This window comes from Oryzias latipes, chromosome 3 (genome assembly GCF_053564925.1).
Source record: "Oryzias latipes strain Hd-rR chromosome 3, Olatipes_Hd-rR_3.1".
NCBI lineage: Eukaryota > Metazoa > Chordata > Actinopteri > Beloniformes > Adrianichthyidae > Oryzias > Oryzias latipes.
The window spans coordinates 21,474,291-21,502,101 of record NC_136239.1 but is presented as its reverse complement, the minus strand read 5'-3'; the positions used below and the strand labels follow the sequence as shown (position 1 = coordinate 21,502,101).

Genomic DNA, 27,811 nt, shown 5'->3' with positions numbered 1-27,811 from the left:
AGAGGTTTGAATAGATTTTTTCCTCTTTTGTTTTAAAGTTACATAATTCTGTCGTACAGGTTGAGGTTCGACTTAAAATAAAATTACTACATTTAATCTTAACAACCTGTCATAGGATGTTTACATTTTTTTGATCATTAAGAGGTTGTTTTGTTTACTGAGTTACAATAAAAAGTCACAGAGCAAATAAAGATCACAATGCTAAGAGGTCCCTTTATTAAAAGTCCATAGATACAGTATCAAGAAATAAAACCAAAATATTCTTTATGATTAAAATAGGAGCACAGAGGAACACACATGAGGCGTTTGAAAATAGAAAAACAAACTTGAAAGTAGTTTGGCCTTCGTCATGAATGATTCAAAGGGTGGCAGACTGACTCCTAAAGAAGCATCCATGAATGATGAAAAGGTTTAGTGTGCACTTTCAGCATGTATCACAGTGACTGAAGCAAAATGTGAAGAAAAAATAAAGTGATCAATTAACCATTAGCTCTCACATGTTCAATTACATAAGTGCACCTTTTTAGCCAACATTTCATAGTTTGCATTAATTCACAGACTGTGGTTGGTTGTTGCTCCCTGTGATGCAGTAGGGAACCTCGAGTGCCAATTGTGTACCTGTTAAAGTGGGGAATTTGTGTATCGATGATAAATATGAAATTATTTTCTCATCTCCAAGATGAAACAACTAAATAGACCTAAATTCAAGCCGTCTATTAAGATTTACATTAAAAATATATATTATTTTGCTAAACTATTATTTCACTTACAACCAACCATAGATGTCCTGCAATCTCCTGAGAACTGGCAATTTGTTTTTAGCTCCTAAAAAACGCAGCAGTATTTTTTAATGAAATTGAACATCTAAAAGCTTCAGAGAATCCACAACAGTTACTGACATTTAACATTGTTACTTTAAATTAGACGATAACTGTTACTTGAAATTTTGTAGATGTCTAAACACCAAACTTTTATATATTGAGTAAATTCTTCAGAAAGTGCAAATATAGTAGAAGATGGATGCAGTGGTGGGTTTCATGGGGAAGGAGGTCGATCCGGCGCCACGATTGGTCTTCACAGTGACTCCCTGCCGGTGTATTTTCTGCACCGCTCTTGTTGCGCTGTTTGATAGGAAGGACACTGCAGTTAGACATATACTGTATTACGCCCCATTTAGACTTAACCCTTGTGCTATCCTAGGCACTTTAACGTTGGGAGTTGGGTCATCTAGACCCACTAGACAGTGTGCTGAACCTTTTTTTTTTCAATGATTCTTTCAATGATTTCAATGAGTCTTCAATGATTCTTTTGATTCTTTTTTCTTCAATGATTCAATTTGTTCAATGATGGGTCATCTAAGCTAGCACAACAGTTCTAGAGGTGCACAACTATACTTGCAAGAGAGATGTTGCTTAAGGGACCCCCTGAGGAACATTTTTGCTGTGTAATGAGCTTGATTACACAAGGCTAGAATGGACTGGAATGGTAACTTCAGTCGAGTTCATCAATAAATCATTTGTGTGCTAAATAAAACTTTGATGCAGTCCACAGCTGATTTAAAACTACAAAAGTTAATCTGTTGACGTTTGTGAGAAAAGAGGTTGGACACAATAAAAAAGATTGCAGAAGAGGATGCAAGAACCTCATCTCTCTTGCATTATTTGTAAGAACAGTGTCCATCAGTGATCTGTGGACAAAAACCTGCAAAACAAAAGGAATGACAGGAAAGCAGCTCAATGTTTTCGTCACCTGATAGCACCTGCTCTGCTTCCTCAGTCTCCTCCACAGCCACTGGTTTTAGCAGCATGGCAAAAAACACAGCAACGCCTATCACCTGTGTACAAACACAAGCCTCAGCTAGGGAACGCAATGGAAACGACTCGTTCTGTTGTCTCCACCTCACCTTCAGAGGCTGCAAAATGAAGATGCTCTGAAACAACGACAGGCCCAAAGTCATAACCCACTTGATGGACTTCTCCTTGCCGTACTGAAAACCGTACAGCAGGGTGAAGTAGGTGGATATTGCACTGATGGACAGCAGCAGGAACCAGCCTATGAACACACACCACCAGGGCAGACGGCAGCCTGTAGACTCCTTCTTCTTCCTCCTCACTGGTAGAGGGCTTCAGAAGAAATGTGAGAGAACATGAAAATGGGGAAAGGCCTGGACAAAAAACAAACCTCCACCAAACTTAAGGCTAGCAGAGTTGAATCTGTGTACATGTCACGGCTTACCAGTTGGCCAGGTGGCTGCTTAAGACCATCTCAGCCTTGCGAACGAGCAGGTTGGTAGTGCTGAGGGTGTCCTGGTAATCCTGCAAACTTGGGAAGTGTTTTCCATCCAGTTTCTCCAGACACATGAGAAGGTGGCAGAGAGCAGCCAGGAGGAACTTGCTGCAGTACACCAAGTGGTTGTCACTCAAACTCTCACCTGTGGTGATGATATTCAGAGATAAGTTTGTATTTTCCCTTTGAAACTCACCTGAGCAAATTAGCAAAACATTAAAATATATGTAGGCTGTGGGTGAAAATGTGGTGCGCCGAAGACTTTCTACTTTTTCTTTCATTATTATATTATTATTGTTGTTTTTTATTTTATTTAATCAATTCCCCATATTTGTCCACCTTAATTGAAAATTTTTATAGATAATTTCTGTTTCCTGGGAAACATTTGCTAAACAATTACAAAATTAATTTGTTGTTTTGCCTCATGTTGTTGTCGATGCCTCCAAAAGAAGCATTGAAGTGCTTGGAATCAATTTTGAGCATAAATTTTGTCAGTTTCATGTCGATCAAGACATGCATTACCTTATGTTTGTGTGCATCATTCATGAACTACAAAAGCAAACCTTTAAACCTTTTTCTTAACCACATTAAGGGTGTGTATTTTTATAAATATTTTATTTATTTGTCAAACCAAATAACGGAGCTACCTTGCATGTAGTGGATTAAGTCATGCACCCTCTGCAGGGCAGGACCGAGGTCAGCAGCAGACTCCAGCCCGACCATTCCTGACACTTTGTTTCTCGGACTCATGCTCAACAAGTAAAGGAGCTCCTCAATTTCCTGGAAGCAGAAATGAATCAGTCAATACAGCAGTTCACGACAGTAAATGGAAGTATGGAGAAGCAGAGCGCACCTTCAGGATTGTTGGTACACTGATTGCGGAGGCTCTTGTTTTCTCAATGCCATCATCCTTTTTAGATGTTGAAACCACCCGAGGTCGGATGCTTCTGAAGATGGTGATGATGAGAATGTTGATTGGGAACATTAGAGCAGCACTTTCCACCGCCACCATGAAGTCCTGCTGAGTTATATGCAAAGATCCTGGAAACGGGAGAGAATTAAAGAGATGAGAACAGGTCCAGATCCAAAAAACAACCAAATTTAGAAAGTTTACGAGGATTTCCGAAAACGTAACGCCTTAAATCTTTCTTCCGACTGCAATGAAATTCTTATTATTAATCTTTCTTTAAGGGACTCTTTTCATGAAAAATATTTTATGACAAATAGTTCATTTTAAAGGAAATGCAAAAAGTATTTTTTATTTCCTGAAGTTGGAGAGAACTAGCAGTGCTTTCTTTAGAAAGAGCCCTTCATGTATAAGCAGTGAGGCTTTGTGGTTTGGGGGAAAAGTGGTTGGTTGTTGTATCTTGTGTGTTAAGAGAGGTTGGTTCTTGCTTATTGCTGTCCTGACTTGTCTTTCTAAGCATTCACTTTTTTTTCTCCATCTCTAGTTCTTTACTTTTTCTAATCTCTATCCAGATGATAATAATCATTAGGATTAATAATTTGTTGGTTTTGTGTTTGCCTGTTTCAATCAGCTTATGATGATTCTAAATAATGAGGCAGGACCCCCCCCAAACGGATGATGGTGCAGCCTGATGTCGTCCTTTGAGGTTGACTGATGGGTCAGAATGTCATTTCCCATGTCTTCTAAGCTTCTAATTAAACAGTACTCCTTTGTTAACCTATTTTTCATATTTTGTAGGTTCATTTTTGTGTGTATTTCACAATGTCCTCCCTGAACCAAAATTATCTGATGCTGTTCAACAAATGAGAAGACTGTGCAGTCACCTAATGAGAAGAGTTCTGGTGAATTGAGATCCTCAGGGATGTTCCAGAAGGCGATGTTGATGGCCATAGTGCATAGGAGCAGGGACATGCAGCAGGACACTCTCTGTGCCCGCGTGAAGGGGCTGCGTGAGGGGGGATCCCAGATGGACACCCAGATGTGTTCGTCCCTAAAACCTGTTAATGTTCTGGTCTGAAAGATGTTTCTAAAAAATATGAAACATTGAAAATGACAGATCATTTAACAACTAGCTTTTGCAAGAGCTGAAAGTGTTTGTATAATGAGATTTAAGATGCTAGACTCTAACCTGAAGCTGGCAATCTCGTTGTTCTTTGCAACGTTGAAGGTTTTCTTGGTCATGCCGTCCGCTCGGTCAGAACTCAGCCAGCAGTCGCAGAAGAAGTGAAACACTTGATGGTTTTGAAGGTCCTGTATGATCACCTTCTTAACATACCTTGGGATTATGGGAATTCAGAACAGAGATAAACATTTACCATTAAAAGTATTTGCAGATCAACAATGAAAAAAAACAAAAACACTAATGTATGCCATTTTTTTTTTGAGCACCTGCATTAATTCCCCTGAAACCACCCATGATAAATGTGCAATACATTGAAAATACTGCATCAGTTTTGAATGTTAACTTATCAAAGTTCTTTACTAGGTGGATTATTTGTGTCACAGTACAGTACCTATATATTCTCCATGTGTGTATATATATTAATTTTCCTGCAAGATGGTACAGCTACAGCACATGCTTCCTTTAGAGTTTAAAAACATTCAGTACCATGATGGGTGGCCTCCGGAGTTGTCGTGCTGCAGCCGCAGATGTCGCACTTCCCCCAGAGGGAAAGGTGTAGACAAGAAAAACATGTCGCAGGATCCTCTCTCAAGGACAGGCTTGTCGGGATCAGTCAGGTGGTGGATGCTGCTCTCTGCATCCGAGCCAACCAGCTTCGCTGTGACCTGCAGGACAGCGCAGACAAACAAGATTTTGAAGGCAAACATCAGCAACCATCAAGGTGTGTGCAGGCAGAAAGTGCTTATAGCTCTGCATATGCAGAATATACAGTTGATCGGTACCTTTGCACAGAAACATATACTGATTTTAAAAACTAAAGAAAACAATAAAATTCATACAGAATTCAACACACTGCAATAGGAGTGCAATTTAGATATTCCATAGAATGACAAAACTGTAAGACTTTGACCATCCTGTCAAAAAATCCAATACATTCAACAGGAAAATTCAAAAATACGCTGGTTAATAGTTAAAAAATTCATTTAATTTCAAAATTAAAAAAAAAGTCTGAGTAATCTCACTACTTTCTTAGTATAACGTGTGTACCAAAAGGGCGGCCATGATTTAGCACCATTTCAAATGGCTGCATATTTAAGTTGCTCCCAGTTTAAACGAAAAAAATAATTTGAAAACATGTACCAAAAAAAGTGTCAAAATGTCATAAAGATGTTAAAAAGTAAATAAACTCTTACATTTGCAGAAGTTCCTGCATTCTTGCGATGCCCTGTTTGGACACAAACCAGGTAGTTGTACTGAGCTCCTGGGTGGCTGTCCTCCAGCAGAGTCATCTTCCTCTAATAGGGTGACATAAAACATGAAACCATTTTAAAAATCAATATGGTTTGGTTTATTATTAACCTGGAATGCTGGTCAATTATACACCCTCTCTTCTTAGGTGGCCTCCTGAATTCGTATTGTTCAACTGTGTTGAATCCTTATACCCTAAACAGCATTAAGCATGTAAAACACATCAACTAATGCTTGTTAAAAGAAGACAGCCCTGACCTTAGAGCGTGCCCTGCGGTCAGCATAGCAGGCCCACAGGAGTGTGATCAGGTAGAGAGTGAAGAAGGAGCACAACAGGGCAAGCACCACGTAATTCTCATTCACGGTGGCAAACAGCTCCGCCGTGCGAGAAATGTCCACTTGGTTTGGCATCACAAAGAAGGAACTCCCAAAGAGGGTCAGGTGGTTGCACATGCAGTGTGTGAGCACCGGGCTTGTCTTGTGTCCCACCTGAGATGAGCACAGATGAGCCATCAAACCACTGCTACCATGATGCTAAAGCAGCTCATATTTTGGATTTGTGTCCACCAACCCTGCAACCGGCGGTGCTCCAATTTCCCGTGTGCGTGTCCCAATACACACACTTGCTCATGTGAGACGTCACCGTCACTGTCACGCCCAGTTCCTGTGTCGAATTAAGCCTTGTGTCAACATACCAGATCCCCAGATTCTGCTGGAACATTTCTGGGGTTATCATCCAGCGATATCCTCCTACAGCAGAAATATATTAACCTTTAATGTGACATCAAGTGCATAGACCTGCAGAAATGACAGCTGAGGCTCACAGGGCAAGTGTGTTGAGGATGAAATTACCTGTTTGGTTTAAAACTGTTTTGTTAGTGAAATAAGTAGAGTTAGGGGGTGAGTTGTAGGACAAAGTCACAACAAAGGAGGCATTGACGCTTGGCTCCACATCGAAGATGACGGTCACCTCTGGGTCAGAGATGTTGAATGAAGTCACCGATTTGGTGTCTTTTTCCAACACGAACGTGCTGTTAGCCACAGACGAATTATCCGAGCGGCGCAGGAATATCTGAGGAAACACAGAGAGCTCTCCAGGCTGACTTTATGGATTGGATAAATAAAAAGACTGAAACATCAACAAGTCTATTTTAAACATTTTTGTTTGACTTTTTGAAATGATCCCATAGGTCATAAAACAGGCGTTCAGGCTTGTTGGCATTTCTTTGGCTGGCTCTCATTGTTTTGCTTTTTTTCCATTCAAACATCAGCATAAATATTTTTCAGTTTAGTTTTTATTTGCTCTTGTAACAAAAGAGTGAATTGTTAAGTAAAAGTGGCACAGCTGTCATTCTTGGTGTAAAACTGAAAATTTTATTAAAAACCAAGTTTTTAATTTTGTACATTTTTGTTTTTGCTTTTCCTGCTTCAATAGAGCTGGAATCATTTCAATGAAAGGTTTAAACCAGTTTTATTACAATATGAAAACATGAAAAGGTTTTGTTGTTTGTTTTGCCAAAAAAGATTCTTATTAAAGCTTATTTCTCCAAAAATTGTCGTGTTTTACGAATCATTTTACTGTGCAGGAAAATACGTCAATCTTGTAATCATTATACATATTTGTTATTATAAAGTTTTGAGAACGTACCTACAAGAAATCCTTAAAGTATTTTTTAACATGTGTCGAAACTATAAAGAAACAATAATATTATGTGTTATCAAAAACTCTTAATGCTTTAAGAGATATTCCTTATCAGCAATTTTGTTGCAAACCATTTAATGAAAGTATTCATGCAACACAATTTTTCCATTCACTCAATTGTTTTGACTTTTATGGATGTATTTCTCTGAGTTATCAGTAGGAAAAGCACAGTTGTAACCGCACTCTGTCAGGGAATTTACCTCAATCATCTCCGGAAGGTTTGACAGCTCAATGTTTGAGCCTTTATTGCTGAGCACCAAATTACAAACAGTTCCTGAAATGTTGTCAGCAGAAGGATAAGGACTAACTGACATAGTGGTCATCTAAGAAGGAAGAAACCGGAGTTACAAAAAAAATAAATACAGATGCAGAGAAAACAGAGAGTTCACATCCTGGGAATCCAAACCTACCTGGGCGGTGACGTCACTGTAGTTCTCAAGTTGCGAAGACAGCGCCGAATATGGGGGGAGCTTAATGTACTCCCCATTCTCCTCTGAACCCAGCACTGCATTGTTGAGCTCTTGGGTTTTGTAACTGATGACGTTGGAAACCAAACCATTACATAACAGCAAGAAAAGAAGAGTATGGAGAAAAATCTATAATTAACATAAACTGAAATACATACGCTTTCTGATAGATGGTGCCTGTTGGATGCTTGATGACAGTTTGACTGAGGTTTGGATTGTCTTGACCTCTCAGCAAAGAAGCTAGCTCAATAATCTCAAAGACCTTCTCATACAGAGACTGGAAAAGCAAGAATAAAGGTGACACCATTGGACTAGGAAGACCCAACCAGCATCAAAGACCTTGCAAGTCAAAGTTAATTTCTGTCCACTTACTTGAGGGTTTGGCTCAGTGACCAGGTCACATTTTTTTAGTGAAAGACTCAAGATGGCAAAGCTGCTGTTAATGATGCCGCTTATTTCATCTGGATCTGGTAAAATTGATAGTTTTTGTGCTTTTTTCACAACAGCCAACAAATACTTAACAAACTCATCCTGTGAAGCAACAAAATACAGAAAGTTTTTTAGAACTTAACGGAGAAAATGCAATGGAATCATGCGCTTTTTTTCGTGGAAGGAAAAAGGAGGAGTGCCAACCTGTTTATCTCTTGTGGGCTCTCCGGCTGTCGTCTCCATTCGTTGGAGTTCTGGCCCTGCAAGCTACCAAAGAAAAACTGCAATTATGTTGATGTAGATGATCTTACAAAATGCACTTTTACATACTCTTAAATTCTTTTTATAATCAATTGTAGTATTTGCTTACTCTTATTAGTTCAGAGATGTCTTCAATATTTGAGGCCACGTCCTTTAAAGAACGTCTTCTGAGTCCTGGAAACAAAGCATGTGAGTGTTTAGAAGAACAAAAAAGAGATGAAGCAGTTTACAGTAAGGATCACAGAATCTCACTTACGAGGTTTGCCCGCATTATTGGATAAAAGCATTTTCTGAAAAGAGAACACATTAAAAAAATTGATAATCCAAAATTTCCACAAGCTGTTTCCTAAAGACAAAATGTGGTAAGTGTTTTTATTAAAATTGTCATTTTACCTTTGTGCTTGTTGGGGAACTTACACCTTTTAATGATAAAAAGTCACTTTTAAACTCATTGCAAAGATGAAATGTGAGAATGTGAAGGATCAGAGCATCAGCTTTACATACGGTGGGTGCAGAGGAAGCCCCGCGTCTTACTGCAGTCAGATGACAGCACCTTAAGAGGATTTAGCTTAATGTATCCACAGGAATCCATGGAAAAATCCCTATCATCTGGCATGAAAGAGAAGAGCTTTAGACTTGCATTTCAGGTCAGTAGTTTAATTTACCAAAAAATTACTGACCTTCACTTTTGATATTTAGATATTATTCCTGTATGTTATATTTTTTAAAACCTGATTTTCCCCTTCCTGTGTTTAAATGCTTAGAATTTTTTTTGCATATGTAAAACAATTTGCCCCTTTAAAATGTCCTAAACAAATGTCATGACCTCGCTGTAAAGATGGCAGTCAGGTTAAATTGCTGTTTTTTTTCCAGGAAAAAAATCCATGCAGTTTTATACGCCAACAAACTGAAATTATGCCTATTTTGCACAATAAACAACCTCTTTTTCTGTTTACTAAATGGCACAATTATTTTTGTGTGTTGAATTAATAAAAATCATTTTCTTGTCTAGCCTCAAGTCACAGACTTTAATTTCATCAAGAAAAAAGGACAAGTTTTTAAATTAAAATGTGAAACTTACATTAAAATATGTTATAATTTTCAATTTGATGCCTCAGTAATTTACATATTAAATCTAATCAATAAAAAAACAAGCACATTTAATAACATTTTACAACAATAAAAGATATCTTACTCAGATTGGGGTTTGTGCTCTCAACTCGGACTCTTTTTCCCATCCACCAGGTCATGTTGCTGAACCTTCGTTCTTGGATAATGCTGGTCAGGAAAACCTTTGCTGGGCTGTTCAACTCCTGTAGGAGCTCCCCTCCTCTCTCTTCACAGCTGCTCATGGCCTGGAACCAGGTCTTTGGTTCCACAACAAATTCCAAACAGAGATTTCTTGAAATAAATTCACATGGTGCTGGTTGCTTCTGGTGTGGACAGGCCTCTGATCTTTCACCTGAAGACAGACTTTCAACAGAAATCCACAAAAAGATGGAGGTCCAGAACAGCGTAGCCATTGTTGATGCAATGTGCATGGCAAACACACTTAGTGCTGAAACTGAACAAGCAACGAGTCACTTCAGTCTGTGCCCTGGAAATGAGAGAATTTCCTTGAAGAAAAAAAATCCTCTGCATCTGTTCTAAATACTTTAGGAAAATCACTGCAGACAATCAAAGAAGATGCAAAGTGAAGGAATCACTACTGGCTCCAAAATATGATTCAGGAGTTTCCTTCAAAACACTGACTCATTGTTTTGAACATTAAAGGCTTCATAATTAACTATAAAGTAAATTATTTCTGAATCTTGATAAAAAGGGGAACCTTTTTTTACTTTAAACAATAGAAGAAAATGAAATTAAGTCATTAATGTCTTTTCATGAGATTTCAATTACCAAAAATTAAACTATTATAAACTACTTCTGTTTAATGAAGTGATGACAGTTAAAAAATTGTCAATGTTTATATTAGATTAAACCATTTTAAAAAATACTCTACTGTGGCATGTTTTGGTTGGCACTGTATTCTGTTTTAACCTCCTGAGACCCGGCCCAGTCATTTATGTCCTCTATAATGGACATTTTGTTTACCTGTATATTTTATATTTTTAAGAGATACCTTTCAAAATCCTACTCTACTCTGTAGAAGACATCCTGGTCTTTCCAGTGATGTGTCATGTGATGAGTTTGCATGCTGGAAACTTTAAGTTTTACCTCTACCAAGATGGCTACCATACCATTTACCAATTTTTATGGAAAGGTGAAAGGCAAGTCAAATATTCTGTATCTATTCCTTTTTTTACCATGATAATTACATATATTCTTGGTCATAAACATGTTAGGAACAATATTTTTAGATCTGAAAACAATTTCATGGTTTCTGTTTTAAAACAGCAGGCATTTAATGAATGTCCACTGTAGAGGACACCGGGACCATTTTAATGTATTTAATGGCTGCACATGATTTTTGGAGAAAACAGTGAAGCAGAGAGGATTCAATGCCAGATAGTCTGAGAAAATTCAGATTTGGAGCTTTCGGATGATGAAAAGGATGAGAAGGATGAGATTCAGGAAAAAATAACTTGTTTTTATAATTAACTTGATTTTTTTGTGTTTTTTAAACAACCATCATAACACGTTTACACCTGTGCTACCAGGGCGCCCTGCCTATCAAGATGACCCAAAAGTTTGTGAATACTGGTGTCCAATCCTGTACTTTTCACAGTACATTCATAACATTTTCGAGGACCTGTTTTTGATCTAGTTGTGTTCCAACTACCGTGGAATCACACTCCTCAGCCTCCCTGGGAAAGTCTATGCCAGGGTACTGGAGAAGAGAGTCCGTCCTATAGTCGAACCTCAGATCCAGCAACAACAGTTAGGTTTCCGTCCTGGTTGTAGAACAGTGGAGCAGCTCTATATCCTATCTAGGGTGCTGGAGGGATTGCGGGAGTTCTCTCATCCAGTCCATATGTGTTTTGTGGATTTGGAGAAGGTGTTCGACCGCGTCCCCCGTATCCTGTAGAGGATGCTGTGGGAGTATGGGGTCCGGGGAGCCTTACTGAGGGCTGTCCGGTCTCTGCATGACCGGAGCAAGAGCTTGGTTCGCATAGCCGGCAGTAAGTCAAACCTGTTCCCGGTGCATGTTGGACTCTGGCAGGGATGCCCTTTATCACCGGTTCTGTTCATAGTTTTTATGGACAGAATTTCTTGGGCACAGGCAGGTGCCGTAGGGGGTCTGGTTTGGGGACCACAGGATTTCATCTCTGCTCTATGCAGATCATGTTGTCCTGTTGGCTTCATTAAGCCGGGACCTCCAGCGTGCATTGGGGTGGTTTGTGGTAGAGTGTGAAGCGGCTGGGATGAGGGTCAGCACCGCTAAATCTGAGGCCATGGTTCTTAACTGAAGAAAGGTAGTTTGCCATCTCTCTGTGGGTAGAGTGTCCCTGCCCCAGGTGGAGAAGTTTAAATATATTGGGGTCTTGTCCATGAGTGGGGGAAGACTGGAGCGTGAGATTGACAGGGGGATAAGAGCAGTGTCCGTAGTTATGTGGTTGCTGTTCGGTCCGTTGTGGTGAGGAGAGAGCTAAGCCAATAAGCAAAGCTCTCAATTTACTGGTCAATCTTCCTCTGTGGCAGATGGTCCAACAAGTGACAATACAGTGATGTAGAGTTTTATTGTTTTAGAACAAAATTTAATGTTTTTTGGGTGAATATCACTCTAAAGATTTAATCTGCTCCTTTTTTCTGATTTTCCTAATTGACTTCTATTTTCACAGAAATATCGTCCTGTTGTCCCCTACAGTGGACATGTTGGGAAATTTTAAAAAAAATTTTTTTTTTAAAAATTAAAATTGTAAGTTGTTTTTTTTAGGCCCGAATAGATAGGAAATCACACAAAAACAAATATTGGGAGACACTTTTTTTCCTCGGTTCTCAGGTGGTTAAAACTTTGGGGTTTCTTAAAGGGCTTTTTTCACTTGTTGAAATGGCATTTCAATTTTAAACAACAGCCACTGTGAATTAAATGTTTGCTTAATAAAAAGATTTTTGTAGCACACTCATGTGTTAGTATTTTTTTTTCCCATTTGAACTAGTCTTGAATAAAAATAAACTGCAAGTTAAAATGAGGCATGTTTTTTTAATTAAATATTATTTGAACTAAGACTCAGATAGATACATAGATATGCAAACTTGGAAAACTATATTTAGAAATGTACTTCATTAATATTTTTAAAAAGCTTCTTCAAATGCTATTAACTTCTTATGTCCACACTAAATTTAAAATGGGAAAGAGTTTGAATATTGCACCCACTTCACTGTTTAGTTTAACTGATAAGGTATGCCTTTGAAAAGTTTTTTATTTTTCTTTTCTATCCTGATGCATTTTAAATTAAAAATAAGACAAAGAAAAGCCCCACAGATCATTTATCCATAACTTTCTTGAGGTGCTCATTAAATGCACCACTGAGTCTTGCATATTGGTAAAAATAAATAAAAAGAAAACATTAATTTAAAAAGACGAAATATGTTAGCTAAAGATGTGAAATAGTGTTTCGAAAATGTTTTCACTATGAACATTGACTGTATTTGAGAATAATAAACCACACATTTGTAGCATCCACTTCCGGGTCATGAGTCGTTGGTGAGGTATCGCGAGAACATGATGGGGAAGTTGCTTTTGAGTAACATGGTGAGGCGTTCATGTCCCCAGACACAGAACTGCGTCAATGGCGGGACAATTGAAGGTAACTCAGGACTAAATAAACGATTTCAGATTTTCCAGAGGTATACATGTTATTATAACTCTTGTTTTCTGTGCTAAAGTGTAGCCTCAAACCAAGCTAACCTAATGTCGGTCGGTAAGTTTTACATAATAAAATCCTGAAAGTTATGTATACATTTAATTTAAATTGAACTCATCCCGTCGCTTTAATGCTGTTTGCCTGCACATGCTATTTGGAATGTTTAAATAAAGAAAACGTTACTCTTGTGGTGATGAAATAATGTGATGAACACATTATTTCTCACTAAACTGATAAGCTCAAGCCAATCATAACTAATTGTCAGTTTTGTTGCTTCATTTACACTGTCGTGTCGTTTTAAGGAAACACATTGGTGTTGCAGGTAGAACTACCTAGCATTCACACAGTGACAATTCATGGCTCAAAGCACTGAATGCCGACACAACCTTTTGTGTCAACTGGATGGTAAACATGTCATTTAGTGCCATTTCTGTGACAGTCGCTTGTTGAGATCTCCAGTGGATTCTGTCACTCGAACATCTGTCATGTCTTCATTAACAGAGACGCCTTAAAGATGCGGTGAAGGTCATCGGGTCAGGAAGCCTCCTGTTTGCCTCTTACCTCACTGCCGTTGGAGATGAGCGTTTCTATGCCAACCAGCTGATGCCTCTGCTGCAGAGGATTGTGGGGCCAGAAATGGCACACGTGTTTGCGGTCAAGATAATGGGAATGGGCCTTGTTCCTCTGAACCGCTACCAGGATCCTGCAGCTTTAGTAAGCCTGGAACATTTTTTTATCCTCCTGTTAAATTGAAAAAATATTTATTTCTATTTGTTAAAGTTGGACCATTTGCCCGTATAGGAGGTGACCACACTTGGCCTGAAGTTTAAAAACCCTATTGGCATTGCAGCCGGCTTTGACAAGCATGGGGAAGCTGTGGACGCTCTTTACAAGTTGGGGTTCGGCTTTGTTGAGGTTGGGACAGTCACTCCAAAGCCACAGGAGGGGAACCCGAAACCACGAGTGTTTCGGCTCCCTGCCGATAATGCAGTAATAAACAGGTACCTTTCAAAAGACTGCGCACTTTGGGGACAGAAATAAAATCCTTATTTGGTGCATCTTCCTGAAACAATTTCATCTTGATTAAGAACTGAAGTAGTTACAGATAAATGTGCACTTTGTGCTGCTTGACAATTGATAGCTGTGGTCTGTACAGCCACTGTAAACAATTCCTACTTCAGCAATGAACACGCTTTTTCAGATTGCCCTTCTGTGACAAACTAGACTGTGAATTTGTATTTATTAAAAGAATTGAGAATTAAAGAATTAAAAGATTGCAGACGGATGCAATCTTGAGTCAGATTGTCTTTTTATTCTGTAGACTTGGTCCTAGGATGGATGAAAGCCCCTCATCTATGAAAATACCTTCCAGGAAAATGCCGTGACTGTGTTTGTCACAAATGTATGTCTGTTAATCGACTCTGATTTCCCTTATTTCTTTCCTAAAGCCTCATCTACCACCTCAAGAGAAGTTGTGACCGTTCTAGGAATAACTTATTTTTTTTCAAAGTCAGGGTAGGGTAGTTAACAAAGTTAACCAAAGTTAACCCTTAAGCTTTTTAGAATTCATAACCTGCCCACTCAATATAATGGGTTATTTATTCAACTAGCAGATAGTAGATTTCCTTTTATTGTATATTTCATTTGTTTTTGTATGTTGTTTTTAAATCTAATTTTGGTTTTAATCCATTATTTGATGTGAGGTTTACCTGAACATTTTCCACAGCTAGAATCATGAACATGGCATCTGAATTAATTACATTTACTTTTAACTGATTCTTATTTCATGGGTTCTTCAATACATCTGAATACTTGATGGTTCTGGTTTTACTATTTTGAAAATATTAAAAAATAAAATGGATGAGGTTCCTTAAGAGTTAATTACTTTCTTTATTTAATATTTTCTTTTCTTTTTTATAATACATTTTAACCTCAGAAGCCATAACATGTTAGGCACAGCACTAACAAATCTTCATTCTTTCTTCATTCATATTTTTTCTTTTTCTAGATTTTTTCCTGTAATGAAAAGTTAAGATGAATTAGATTTTGTACATTTTAGGAAAATTAAGAGAATTAGACATAAATGCCTCATCCCTGGGTTTTATGTTAATTTAATTCTTTTATGGGAAATTTTCACTTTGATTTGTTTAACTTTTTAATTTAACCATTTTAATGTGTAACGTGCTTCTTAGTTTAAAACCTGCTTCACAAATCGACCGGCCTTCGGACTGTGTTGTTAAAAAAATTAATTAAATTAATTCTATTAGTAATTGTTTTATCTTTGGAATTTTATTTGTTGACAGTACCAGAGTCTGCAAAAATGGACTTTATAAATAAAGTTTGCCATTCTTTTGAACATAATTTTTGGTAAAAAAAATGATTTGTGTTTGTTACTGATGTTGTAATGTGGGATAATTCTAAAAACATTTATATTTTTATATCAATGATCTTGGTTGCTGGAATTTTGTTTCTTTTTGAAGCTTTTTGAGGATTTAATTGGTGTTGAATTGTCATGTTTATGGTTTTCCAGGTATGGATTCAACAGCTGCGGTTTGGCGGAGGTTCAAACCCGCCTGAAGGCCAGAGAAGAAACACAGCAGCAGTTAACTAAAAGTTAGTGGGTTTGCAGTGTTTCCTGTTGTTAAAATGTTTTTAATTCTGTTGCCTTGTTGTAAGTCGTTATGAATAAATGTAATTTTTTATTCTAAACATCCAGTACTAGTGTACTATCAGATAAAATACCCTCTGCTAATTAGCCTTTGAAATGATCCTGACCTGTCCTTGTCTCACGTTTTCACGCTCACAGCTCATTTAGCACATCAGCAGCCTCCGCCCCAGTTAAGTCATGGATGTGATGATGCGGCCTCTGTTTCTGTTTGCCTGGACCTTCATTTTTCTGTATGCTTATAGCTGGCCTTCCCCTCGGCATCAACCTAGGAAAGAACAAGCTTTCCCAGGATGCAGCGGCAGATTACAAAGAGGGGGTTAAAGCTCTGGGCCCGCTGGCTGATTACCTTGTGGTCAACGTCAGCAGTCCAAACACGCCAGGTCTCCGAGATCTACAGGGCAAGGCTGAGCTTCGGCAGCTCTTATGCACAGTAAGACTTTCCTAATGTCCTTGGAGGGATGCTGCTGTCCATAAACCCATTATTTTACTCAGCTGCTTTCCCTCTAAAGCTCTGCGACAGTGAAGGGATGGAGCTATACCTCCAAAGAGTTTGGAACCTTCCAAAGTAAAAAGTGGCTCTATATTGTTCCATAGTAAACCTAAAAATATGAAAGGTGGGCACAAATTCTGAAGCTGATATAAAACATCACAAATTCTTCTTAAGATCAAGATGAAAAAGTCAGATTAATCCACATCCTTATTTTCTTTAATTGATTAATTCAACGCCTGCAAACAAATCTCCCTCAAAAGTCTGCATCTGAGAAGTTGGTCGTTTTTAGCCTTAAGCTCCTACTTTTTAACTTCTCGTCATGGATTAATAGAAACTTTCCAACTGTGTTTAATATTTAAACAGAAAAGTTATGTTTGAAAAACAGTTTTCTATTGTTTCTGTTGTCTCTAGGAAGCAAGGAACAGAGTTTTGGCAAATAGAATTTGCTGATCAATGCTAAGGGTTATCCCATCGTCCTAATAACCAGAAGAAAGTTGCAACAGCACCTGAACAAAAATGCCACCAAACCACAGAGGTGCCTGTGAGAGCTCAGGTTTTTCTATTTAAACTGTAATGTCAGCACTCCTGTGTGCATTTCAGCACAGCTGTCCAAACTGAAGAAAAACCTGACAATAAACCGCAGATTCATCAGTTTGAAACTTATAGACAAAAGGGAAAACCTGCAAGTTTTGGGTTGTTTGAGCCTGAAGGTTCAAAGCATTCAGATGCACAGAGCCTTAAATCATTTATAGTATTTATTTTGAACAAAAAAAAGCTCAGTTCTGAAGGTTAGAGCTGCAAGAAATTGCATTTGCTCACCACAAAAACAGAAAGCAGGGCGCATGAGAAATGTGAAGGCGAGGCTGTTGGGTTTATGACCCTCCCTCTTTAAAAGCTAAAAAACTAAAAGGAAAAAGCAGCTTTATTGGTAACTAGGGTGTCTGTTTACCAGCGATGGAGGGAATGACATGTTCCTGAGATAAACAACAATTAAAACAACTTTATGATGTGAGGACAGCTTTGCAGAGTCAATCCTGCCTTCCTGCATTTATCTGCAGATTTTCTTCCTTGTAATCAAGTAGCACCATTTTTGTGTTATAAATGTTTACATTTATATGTTTGTACACTCAGTGATAACGTTAAAATGACTCAATCTGTTCTGTTCTATCTGTAGCGTGTGCAGCTGTAGCTCATACACCCTTTTTAGGGAGCAATGTCTTTTTTCCCCTTCCAGCCTTTAGGCTAAAGGAAAGTCAAGGGCAGGGTTAATGAGTGTCACCGGCCACTGGCAGACAGCATGGTGATGAAAACCCTCTGGCTCCATTAATAAAATACACTTTTTGACTTGCACGATTGATTATGTCTGATTTAATTTAAAAAAACAACATTTCTTATCAAGCTAATACTGCTCGACAAGCATTTTGTCGAGCAGTATTAGCTTGACAAGATTTTTTTTTTGCATTTCTTGTTGACCAGAATTAACTGAATTTACCAATTTTTTTCCTGATTGGGTTGGATAAAGAATTATCTGTATGGTTGGCTATCTGTCTAAACAAACTTTAGTCAACTCTTTGTTTTGTTTTTACCATTTAATGTCTGTTTGCAGATTAAACAAGATGTCATTTGGATCATAAGGTGGATGCTGCTTCAGTCTTTTTGGCTCCGGTACGGTGGCCCTGAAGTGCAAATCACGTCAAATAATCATTCAACGCAAAAACGTTTTAAAGATCACAACGGCAATTTAAAATGCAAAACAAATTAAAATAAAAAACTGCTTTACATTTTAGAAAACAAAACAAAATTCCAGAAACCAAAACGTAAAAAAATGAAACGAAAAAACATTTCAGAAAACAAAAGGAAACGACGAAAAACCAGAAAAGGTAGATACTTTGGGCCATCATTGTTTTGGTGATGTTCCTGCTTTTTCCGGTTTCTCATTATGTTTCATTTTTCTAACATGTCATTTTATTTTCTGGAAATGACTTTTGCTGTTGTTTTTGTCTTTTGTGTTTTGGTTTCGGGTGTTTCTTTAGTTTGTTTTCTAAAATGTAAAGTTCTTTTCTTAATATTTCTTTTGCTTTTTAATTGTTATAGTGATCCTTAAAATGTTTCAGCGTTGATGTGATTTGCACTTCAGGGCCACCGTACTCCAGTCCCTCTATAGTTCTAAAAGAATTTTCTCTCCCATCTTTCCTTCTCAGGTGTTAAAGGAGCGTGACGCCCTGCCGGACGCACACAGGCCCCCCGTCCTGCTGAAGATCGCTCCTGACCTCACAGCCCAGGACAAGCGAGACATTGCTGACGTGGTAGCTGAGGTGTGGGTCCGCCTTCATTTGCCTTTCATTTCATTGAGCTCAATCGACCATTTCTTGTATCAGCTGACTTTAGGATCTTTCATTTGTTCAGGTTTCACCTGGGCTTTAAAAGTATCCCAGACTATTTAGTGATTGTCATCACAATGATGCTGAGATGTTTTTCCCATGAGTCTAAGGGTTTATGTCAGACAGGTATGCAGCAGGTCAGTGGTCGCTGCATGGCTCCTGGGCGATGGAAGATATCAGCGCACCGAACCTCTGAAATCACAAGAAGGAAAATGCTCTGATTTGATTAAACAAATATCGGCTAAAGAAAGCACTCGACTGACTTCAGGGAAACTGAAAGTGCAGACACAGTTTGGGGTTTGTCCTTAAGACACCTTGAATTGGAGCTCTCCAGGTCTCCACTGCTTTTAAAGATTATTAAGCTGATTTGGTGAAAGAACCAACAAACTTGTTATATTCTGTTGGTGCTTTCCTAGAGTCACCTTGATGGAGATAAACAGTTTTTACAGCAGCTAGGCTGGGTTTATGTGGTAATTCATTTGATGCTGAATGAAGAACTGTGTGCATTTTTCTCTACTGGAGGAGAACTCTCAGAAACTTTGGCTGTGTCCAAATTCCCTCCCCAGACTATAAAGAGCAGGACTATCTAGTGCCCCGGATTTTATTCATTCTCACTTTTGTTTTTCAAACTGTAAACTTGACCTATTAGCTGGAGTAGAAACCAAATAAATAACATTTTTTGAAGACTCCACTGTGTTCTCATCAAAGGATTTATACAAAATAAGTGTACGTGCATTTATGTACGTCTTCTCCACCGTCCTGAGCACACGCCGCTATCTTCCCGCCTTTTCTTCCCTGTTCCCTTTGTGTCTGCAGCTGGGAGTGGATGGTTTAATGGTGACTAATACAACTGTGTCCAGGCCAGAGACGCTTCAAGACCCACTTAAGTATGAGACTGGGGGGTTAAGTGGGCAGCCTCTCAAAGAAATGTCCACCAACACTGTGAGAGAAATGTACAAACTCACCAAAGGTATTTTTTCCAGAGGTTTACATCTTTTAGAAGATTACTTATAAATAAAATACATTTTATGAATATTGTTTGGTAGGAAAAGTGCCAATAATTGGAATTGGAGGGGTTGCCAGTGGGCAGGACGCCATGGATAAAATTCGAGCGGGGGCTTCTCTGATTCAGCTCTACACTAGTTTGACCTATCAGGGGCCGCCTGTAGTGACGAAGGTCAAAAGAGAATTAGAGGACCTTCTTAAGTGAGTATGACACCAGGTATCCCTTTTTAATAACAACAGAAGGCTCATTAAAGACGTTCTCTTCCAGAGACATGAATGAAGTGATGTCTTCATGTGTTTGTGCAGAGATCAAGGCTTCAGCTGCGTAGCCGAGGCGGTCGGTGCCGATAACAGGGACGCAGATGGGAGACGCTAACGCCGACACTCCAGGGCTCTGAAACACCTGTCACTGCCATTTCTGCAGAACAGCATCAAGACCATCGTCGACTCCTAATGGATCCTGGGGTAAAGTCATTGCCCATTTGTCCATTCTGACGTCCTTTATTCACAAAAAAGATCTATATAGTCCTGCCTTTACATATAAAGTCCTTCATGAATAATGAAGATGCATCTGTATTATTAAAGAGCTGAGATCGGCAGCTTGATTTCAGTTTTTTAAAATGTTTTGTTACAGTGTAACAGCAGTTTGTTTCTTACTGGTAGCATAACTTTTCTGAATTCAGGTTGTTTCACAAAGATTTGTCATTCTAATGTTTTTAAAGTGACAAAGTACTTTAAATGCAGGGAGGACTTAGGTGCAACTGTCTTCTTCTTTTATTCTATTAAAGTACACACATTTGGAAATGTACTAAACATTGAAAGATTAAAAAAATGTCCAAAGCAGTAAATGTTTTGTCTTTTTCTTCTTGTGCAGGTGTTGTGAGACGTTTGGGATTTTTCCAATTTGAATTTGTTATTCATGACCCCCCCCCCTCCCCAGTTTAATCACCTCCTTTGGTGGTTTTAATCTCTTATTGAGGCATAAGAAGGTTTTCTCATAGGCAGTGATTATTAGCTGGTGCAGTGAAGGCAGCGGTTCTGTGAGGATCAGCTGTGAGCTGCAGGGCGCCTTCATGTTCCGCTCCCGAGGCAAAGTCCAGACTGGCTTTAACGCCATATGCGGTTTCACAACAGCAAAGCCTTCCAGACAAGCTAAACTTTCTGAACTTCTTGGTGACTGAAATAGCTCAGAGCCAGAGAAAAGGCATAGCATAATGTTACTAAAATCTTTGCTTAATTTGGGGCTCTGAGGAGCTTTCCTAAATGTTATTCGGATGTTTGGCGTTGTTTGTGTCGCATATAAAGTACCCTAATGTAAAGTTTTGATGTTGAGATGGAGATTGGGGACTAAACATGGCACAAAAAAATCATAAATGCTGAACAAAGTTGATGTTTTTTTTTGTTTTTTTTTCAAGTTTCCTATCAGTACTTTTATCAAATTTTCTAAACTTTAAAAAGATATTGTGAAAACAAAAACTCTTACAACTTTAAACTCACTGATTGTATGTCAGTAAAGAGGAAAGGCATAAACCTCCAGCCAAGAGTCGTGTCTTTAATCCAAACATTTATTAAATTCATCCCTTTGCATCAAAATGAATTATTGAGAAAGTCCTTAATGTTTTAAAATGGCTCAGATACAAGTCTACTCCTATGAATTATTTAACATTCTCACATCTGGGAGAATGTAAATTAGCCTTGTTTTAATCTTTGGTTCATTTTACAGACATCACTTCTGAACCGAATGTCCTCTTTAAAAAAACAGTTGGAAGGAAAAGGGAACAAATCAGCCAAGTATTCATCAAATCCACAAAGTTTTTTTTGTGTTGTTAGCACAGGTGGTGAACCTCAACATCAAGCTCTTTTTTGAAAAAACAGGTAACATTTACACAGGTAAAGATTTTTTTTACAAATCAACCCCCTAAACCTTCCTGTTCCTCTGCATGTATGTCAGTCCATGTAGTATAAATAATGAATACTTTCAAATAAATATAGTAAATGCACTGAGTAACCAGAGAGGAGGGTCAGCCTTAGATAAGTCTGTACGATGCTGCTACTTTCTAAATCCATCACACGTTCTCTTTGCATGAATTCATCTGTCTTTACTTTGAAATTCTTACTATTTTAAACTAAATTGAAGAATCAAGTAGGTTAAGTTTAGATTAAATTATTTTCACACAGGTTTAAAAGACAAAAACAATTTCCATTTTTTTAAAAATCCAACTTTTCCTCGCAAATTTTTTCTGCCCTGAACCTTAAAAGAAATAAAATTGGGAACTTCTTGGACTTTTTATAGATTTTTTGTTTGTTTAGTGCGGCTGTGCGACTCGAGAAAAAGTCAAATCAAATGGCTAACTTATTGATTCCTTTATTTAAACCGAATTCTGCAGGAATCTCTGGAAATGACTGACTGTTTGGAGCGATGCCTGCTTAAGATGAAATCTAAATCCAAATCTGACGTCACGACAGCCTCATCTTTCATGCATGACTGAACGCCATGCAAAAGAGAGCGAAGTGTTCCCTCGACTCCCAAGCTTATCGGCATTGTAGAAAACAGGAATGTTGTTCCTTTGCCTAAATCAAGAATAACAACTAGGGTTTTAGCAAAAAAGCTCCCCTTCAGGCCTGTGAGTGTCTTGATCTGATCGTGTCTGATCGAGAGCTGCAGCGTCGCGTGACTGACATGTACAGACTGGTGTCCATCTGCACATGGCTGTTATGAAGGCGTGCGATGCCTGGAGCTTCTCAAAGTCACAGGTGTGACTGTGGCAGGCGGGGTCACAAACCACACACCCCCATGCCCAGATTGATTACTGCTGATGGATGGTTGTGCACAAAGCGAAGACAAAAAGAGACAGACACAGCTTGATCTTTTAACTCCTAGTTTAAGAGCTTCTCTGGTCTATAGAGAGAAGTGATGGAGATTGAATTGATGTAAAACAACATTCTGAAAGAGGAAGCTTTCACTCAGTTGTCTGTGCTTTTTAAAAAACCACAAGTTCACCTGTTTTTATTAGTTTCTCGTAAAAGTCACCTGAGCAGAAAAATTGATTTTTTATTTTATTTTTTTGGGTTTGATCCCACATAAACAATTACAACGTTTCATGCGTTGACTTGTCCATTATGATTAACAGTCATTTAGTTTAGGATTTTCTAATGACCGAAAAAAAAAAAGGTCACTGTTTTAGATGTAGTTTCTAAAAATCCTTTAGATCCTTCTTTGCTGAACTTTGTCTCCACACACGATGACTGAAAACTTTCACACACACAAACTGACTTAACACTTACCTAACAGTATTGGTGTGAATAGCTTTTTCAGTAAGTAATCCTTTCTGAGTACAACTTACAATTTTAAGAGAGTTTTAGCGCCAGTTTACAAACCAAAATTATTTTTTTAATTACGACTTTAAAGTTATAAATTTACGAGAAAAAAGTCCAAACTGTTAAACTACCACTTTATGACTTAAAATTCAGACTTTAAATCTCGTAAAACAACTTTTTTTTTTGGTGGCCCTAAAACTCAGCCGTACAACTGCCAATTATGTATTATGGTATAGATTAATCTTATTGTATATTTCTAGGTCATTGCACTCTGTATATTGTTACATTTTATTCTTTTCATGGTATACAATACATTTCCAGTATTTAGCCTCCTTCTAGTGCTTATTTGCACCACTCTGTCTATACTGTTTGCATTTTTAAATAATTCATGGTACGCAACACTTTCTTTATTGCACCAGTATATTCAATTGCACAAATCATATTTATCTTCTTCTGTATACTATCATATACTCATATTTATGCTTACTGTTATACTTCCAAAATCCTCTTTTTTTTAACAGAACATATGACTTGAACTGCACACTTCTGGTTGGATCCTAACTGTACTTTGCTGCCTTCTACCCACATGTGCAGTGTCAATAAAGTTAAATCTAATCTAAATATGTACAAAATAGTTATGAAAAAATATATATATTTCCAAAAATCCATCTCCCATCGTATTTATTTTGAGTCTTTAAATGCATGGAAACACAATGTCTTTATTAAACTATGGTTTTGCATGCTCAGAATTTCCGTGGTGCCAATTAAAGCTGAGCGAAAGTGAATATTCAGTAGGAAATATATTTTCCATCAATTACAATTGTAGTCATGGCGCCTGTTTTGTTCAATATAATAGAGGTTGTTATGAAGACAAGAAGCCCAGGAGAATGTGGAGATCTCTCTTAAATATTGCAATTTTCCAGCTTCTATTTATATCATTGTCCCAGAGTTAGTTTTAGGGCTTTACATAACTTGCAATAAAGTGAGCAGCTCTGTCTTGGTCATGCAGTAAAGCCATATGGGACTTCAGCTCTCATCAGCCTGACACAGCATGAAACAAAAAGGGTGAGAGGAATAAACAAGCATTTAAATAATCATCCTTGATACTATGGTTAACACTGCAACATATTTTTTCAAAATAAAGCCAAGCCAAACATGTTTTTGTCATGCACAAAGAAAAATTCCAAGGAGATAGGTGCCTCCTTGCTGAAAGAGTCATTAGTGTCAGAACATTATGTAGATGTTTTACTATCACATCACCTTCAAACGCAGTGAAACCCCTGCCATAAATATGAAAGCAGGAACCTCTCAGCTCGAGGACAGACCGGTGATAGAAACACTCAAGCTAAGTGCAATAGTGGCTTTATTGTGGAAACTTAAGATGAACTTTGCGGATATGTGTATTTATAGGGAACAACGTCAGCACCGGCTCCAGGTAGACCTGACACGTGGCCAGCAGTCTGTTTACCCGACTGTGGCTCGGTCTGCTGGGCAGGTGGCATAATGGGGGCCGCTCTGTGATTATGAGTGAATAATTTAGCTGACATATCTTCAACGTGAGGGACTAGAAAACGAGGATGGATTATGATGAAGATGAAGTCATTATTTACTTTAGACTCTCAATGGAAATTGTTTTATATACTATGTCATCAAACTTTAATTAGGCGGAAAACTAGTTGACAGATTGCAATGGTTTTTTAATGAAAAACAAAACAGCCATACAAGATGATGCCAAAGTGACATATTTATTCATAAATCTATTAAAAAAATTATTTTTTTCTTTTCTCTCTTGTTTAAACCCTTAAAATTCAAACTTTGAAAGAAAAACAAGTCCAGTATTATAGAGTTGGATCACGATTCAAAATTTACGTGGATTTGTCAAACTGGACACATTCTGTAAAAGAGACACAGCAGAAACAATTGATAAAGTCAACAGCCAATCAGGACATAGAACACAATGTGCTGTTAAAAAAACGAGATAAACGGCATGCAAAACGTCAAAAAAGCGAGTAACAGCGAGACAGTGAAAGGTGAACCCATGGACTGCATATGAGAACTGGATGGAATGAGAATGAAATCATCCATAGAAAACGGCTTACTTCTAGCTCCATTGAACAAAAGTCAAGTCAGTCGTCATATTTTTGCAATAGGGACGCAACCATGTTGCAACCAGATGATGTTGGTAGCAGTGATTGGTCTGAGCCAACGTTTCTATGGCAACCACTCTCATCAACTAGGATTGAGCTTGTCGGAAGGCCACACCCCTACCACTTGAAAGCGGGCCACACAAAATCTGTCAGATGTTTGAAATGTTCAATCCGAGACCACATACTTTTATTGAGGCATCTGGTTGTCCAGTTTATAACTTAAATAACTTGCACTACAGACAAACTTTCATGATAAAAAATTATGATTAGCAAGAATATGTAAAAAAAAAAGGTAGCCCAAGAACAGTTATTCCAACAAATAGAATGAATAAGTAATAGCTGGTTATTTCTCAATAGAAGTCTAAAGGGTTTTAGCTTCCAGTGGGTACTTCCTGTTTGGAATGTGAGGGAGAAGGGAGTCACTAAGTTCAGTGCTCATATACAGTCAATGGGTGAGCCATGATATAGCGAGGGACCATTGTATACAACTTTTTTATTCGTTTTTTGCACAAGGTACTGTTATTTATCATTGCATATAACATTACATAGTTTAATTTATCATAACAGTAAAAAAAAAAAAAACTATGTGATTCTAATTGGCTAATAGCAAGTACCAAGTTGCTTTTGTTCCTAAGTGCAACCCCTCCTGCCACCCCTCTTAGCCATCCATGCCTTTGCCCTTTGCTGGTTGAGCCAAAAACAGACACCAGCCACAGGTGGTCACTGTGCTTTATTATCTCTGACACATATCTTTTGCCCTAAGAGCTTCGAGAGACAATTAAAAATTCATTAGGAGAGGAAAAACGAGAGAGGATAAAAAATAAATACTATAAACAACAATACATAACCTTGCTGTAGCTCTAAACTTCTCTGACCTATCATCTGCAGTGACTCTTGCCAGCAGCAACATTGTGCATGCTTTGTGCGCTTGTTTTGTGATGTAACAACAGGAGCACAAAGTGTGCTTGACTTAGAAAGCATGCAGTGGAAGGAAATCTCTTTATCAAGCCAAGTTACTTCTAGTTCTCAAAGGACATTAAAGAACAACTGAAACTGAATTAAAATTTTCCTTTAAAGGGTTTTGTTGTAAGCCCTCAAAGCCACTTAAGTCTTTTTACTCGTCATTTCTTCTGATTACTAGCAGTAATGGTTGAAGGCATTAGCATCAGGCACACCAATCCCAAACATTTAAATTTTTCTGACTAACAAATGACCATCTGCGCTGTTTTTGTTTACTTGCAAATAAGTTATTCCTGCTGTTTTTTTAAGTACGTCACACAGAATAAAAATAATTACATAAACTGAAAAAAATGCACTACTGATTCCTTCTCATAGAATAAACAGATATTGTGTTTTTTTTCACAGATACTGTCAAAACTAAAGTGTCACTCTGCCGCCACAACCTTTTGGCCTTTTATTACCAGAGTGTCCGTTAAGGTTCTTGACAAAATGTCCTTTCCTCACCTTATAGTCAATGTGTCTCTTTTCATTAAAGGTCTTAAACTCCGGGCTTCGAGGGTCAGTATCCTACATATATTTACTAACCTGCCATTTGAGCTCTTTATTGGCTAAACATACCTGATCCAGGTAATCAACAGCCTGGCTTTTCTGTGTCCTGTGTTTTTTTATTTTAAATAATTTTCATTTTTTCTGACCATTTTATTTGCTTTTATGTGAAGCGCGTTGCGTTTTCAACCTGAATGAAAAGCGCTATACAAATAAAGTTTGAAGTTTCTGCCTTGAGAGTCTAAGATCCCTGTTGTACATCAACTGCATGCTGACTACCAACATGTGCTTGATCATTAAACGTCATTCCTAAATGCTGAACTTGATATTCAAAATACTTTTGTCCTGTTAGTATATTTATTTATTGTTTGCTTTCTTATTTCTAATACCTTGTTTTTATCCCCACAAAAGTAACTGATGGAGAAAGTTCTTCAAATACATATAATTATACATATTAAACTTTGCAAAAGTTAATTTTACTGTATCATTTTTATGTAGAAAAGCTTCTATCCTTTGTCAGTCAGAATCTTCTTCTCTTTGCTCTTTCTTGACCTCCATCACTCGAGCAGCTCCATTTTTAAATGATTTATTTCAAGGTAAAATGAGGGCTGTGCTGAATACATAATGCTTTTTTTAATGACCACCCTTAAATATAGCATTATGACTCTAACACTAAGTTTCAAAGGGAACTCTGAAATGGAACTTCAAAGTCACTCAGACAGATCAAATGTCCTCACAATGAGAAATATCTTCATATTTGGTGATCCGCCGTCACAAATTCCAACTGTGGGATGGGTTATGGGTTATGGCCTCCTCCCATTTCAGAACACCAGCTTTTATTTTCTCAGTTCTTCCTCTTTATGTTAAGATACTATGACGTGATGCGGCAGAGTATCTCACTCTGATAGATATTTAGTTGATCTGACTCATTTAATCCCACAGTGAACGCATCAACGATACTCCAGCGTAACCCCCCCCCCCAAAAAACTCTTCCTCAGGCTATGA

General features: G+C 37.9%; 2 protein-coding genes across 4 annotated transcripts; one reads left to right on the top strand and one right to left on the bottom strand.

The window, feature by feature from the left end:
• Window positions 1-193: 193 nt before the first annotated feature.
• Window positions 194-10,086, bottom strand: pkd1l3 (polycystic kidney disease 1-like 3). 2 transcript variants are annotated; one of them, XM_011489943.3, is made up of 23 exons: window positions 9,679-10,085; window positions 8,988-9,092; window positions 8,877-8,902; window positions 8,740-8,773; window positions 8,593-8,657; window positions 8,427-8,489; window positions 8,166-8,324; window positions 7,952-8,070; window positions 7,737-7,860; window positions 7,527-7,649; window positions 6,477-6,696; window positions 6,196-6,374; window positions 5,883-6,113; window positions 5,570-5,671; window positions 4,863-5,041; window positions 4,383-4,529; window positions 4,078-4,280; window positions 3,140-3,327; window positions 2,934-3,066; window positions 2,236-2,431; window positions 1,904-2,123; window positions 1,750-1,834; window positions 194-1,121 (listed from the first exon to the last, which is right to left on the bottom strand). In XM_011489943.3, exons 1-23 carry the CDS (start codon window positions 10,022-10,024, stop codon window positions 1,075-1,077), a joined length of 3,294 nt encoding a protein of 1,097 aa, XP_011488245.1. In that variant the 5' UTR covers window positions 10,025-10,085; the 3' UTR covers window positions 194-1,074. The 2 variants fall into 2 exon arrangements, with proteins under 2 accessions (XP_011488245.1, XP_078800525.1); XM_078944399.1 differs by lacking the exon at window positions 7,527-7,649 and having other exon boundaries at window positions 9,679-10,086.
• A 3,019-nt stretch (window positions 10,087-13,105) lies between these two features.
• dhodh (dihydroorotate dehydrogenase) lies at window positions 13,106-20,683 on the top strand. 2 transcript variants are annotated; one of them, XM_023953422.2, is made up of 10 exons: window positions 13,140-13,234; window positions 13,314-13,348; window positions 13,793-14,005; window positions 14,093-14,292; window positions 15,822-15,904; window positions 16,202-16,389; window positions 18,651-18,764; window positions 19,647-19,800; window positions 19,877-20,036; window positions 20,142-20,683. In XM_023953422.2, the coding sequence occupies exons 3-10, from the start codon at window positions 13,895-13,897 to the stop codon at window positions 20,209-20,211; spliced, it is 1,080 nt and encodes a 359-aa protein (XP_023809190.1). In that variant the 5' UTR covers window positions 13,140-13,234; window positions 13,314-13,348; window positions 13,793-13,894; the 3' UTR covers window positions 20,212-20,683. The 2 variants fall into 2 exon arrangements, with proteins under 2 accessions (XP_004067096.1, XP_023809190.1); XM_004067048.5 differs by lacking the exon at window positions 13,314-13,348 and having other exon boundaries at window positions 13,106-13,234.
• Window positions 20,684-27,811: the final 7,128 nt, after the last annotated feature.

Excerpts from the sequence above, each read along its gene's own strand:
- dhodh (XM_004067048.5), top strand. Across the intron at positions 15,905-16,201 it reads ACAGCAGCAGTTAACTAAAA|CTGGCCTTCCCCTCGGCATC; the intron begins GTTAGTGGGTTT and ends GTATGCTTATAG. Across the intron at positions 18,765-19,646 it reads TTGCTGACGTGGTAGCTGAG|CTGGGAGTGGATGGTTTAAT; the intron begins GTGTGGGTCCGC and ends TTGTGTCTGCAG.
- pkd1l3 (XM_011489943.3), bottom strand. The coding sequence starts at position 10,024 with ATGCACATTGCATCAACAATGGCTACGCTGTTCTGGACCTCCATCTTT. Across the intron at positions 4,530-4,862 it reads TCCGGAGGCCACCCATCATG|GTATGTTAAGAAGGTGATCA; the intron begins GTACTGAATGTT and ends CATAATCCCAAG. Across the intron at positions 2,124-2,235 it reads AGCAGCCACCTGGCCAACTG|CCCTCTACCAGTGAGGAGGA; the intron begins GTAAGCCGTGAC and ends TTTCTTCTGAAG.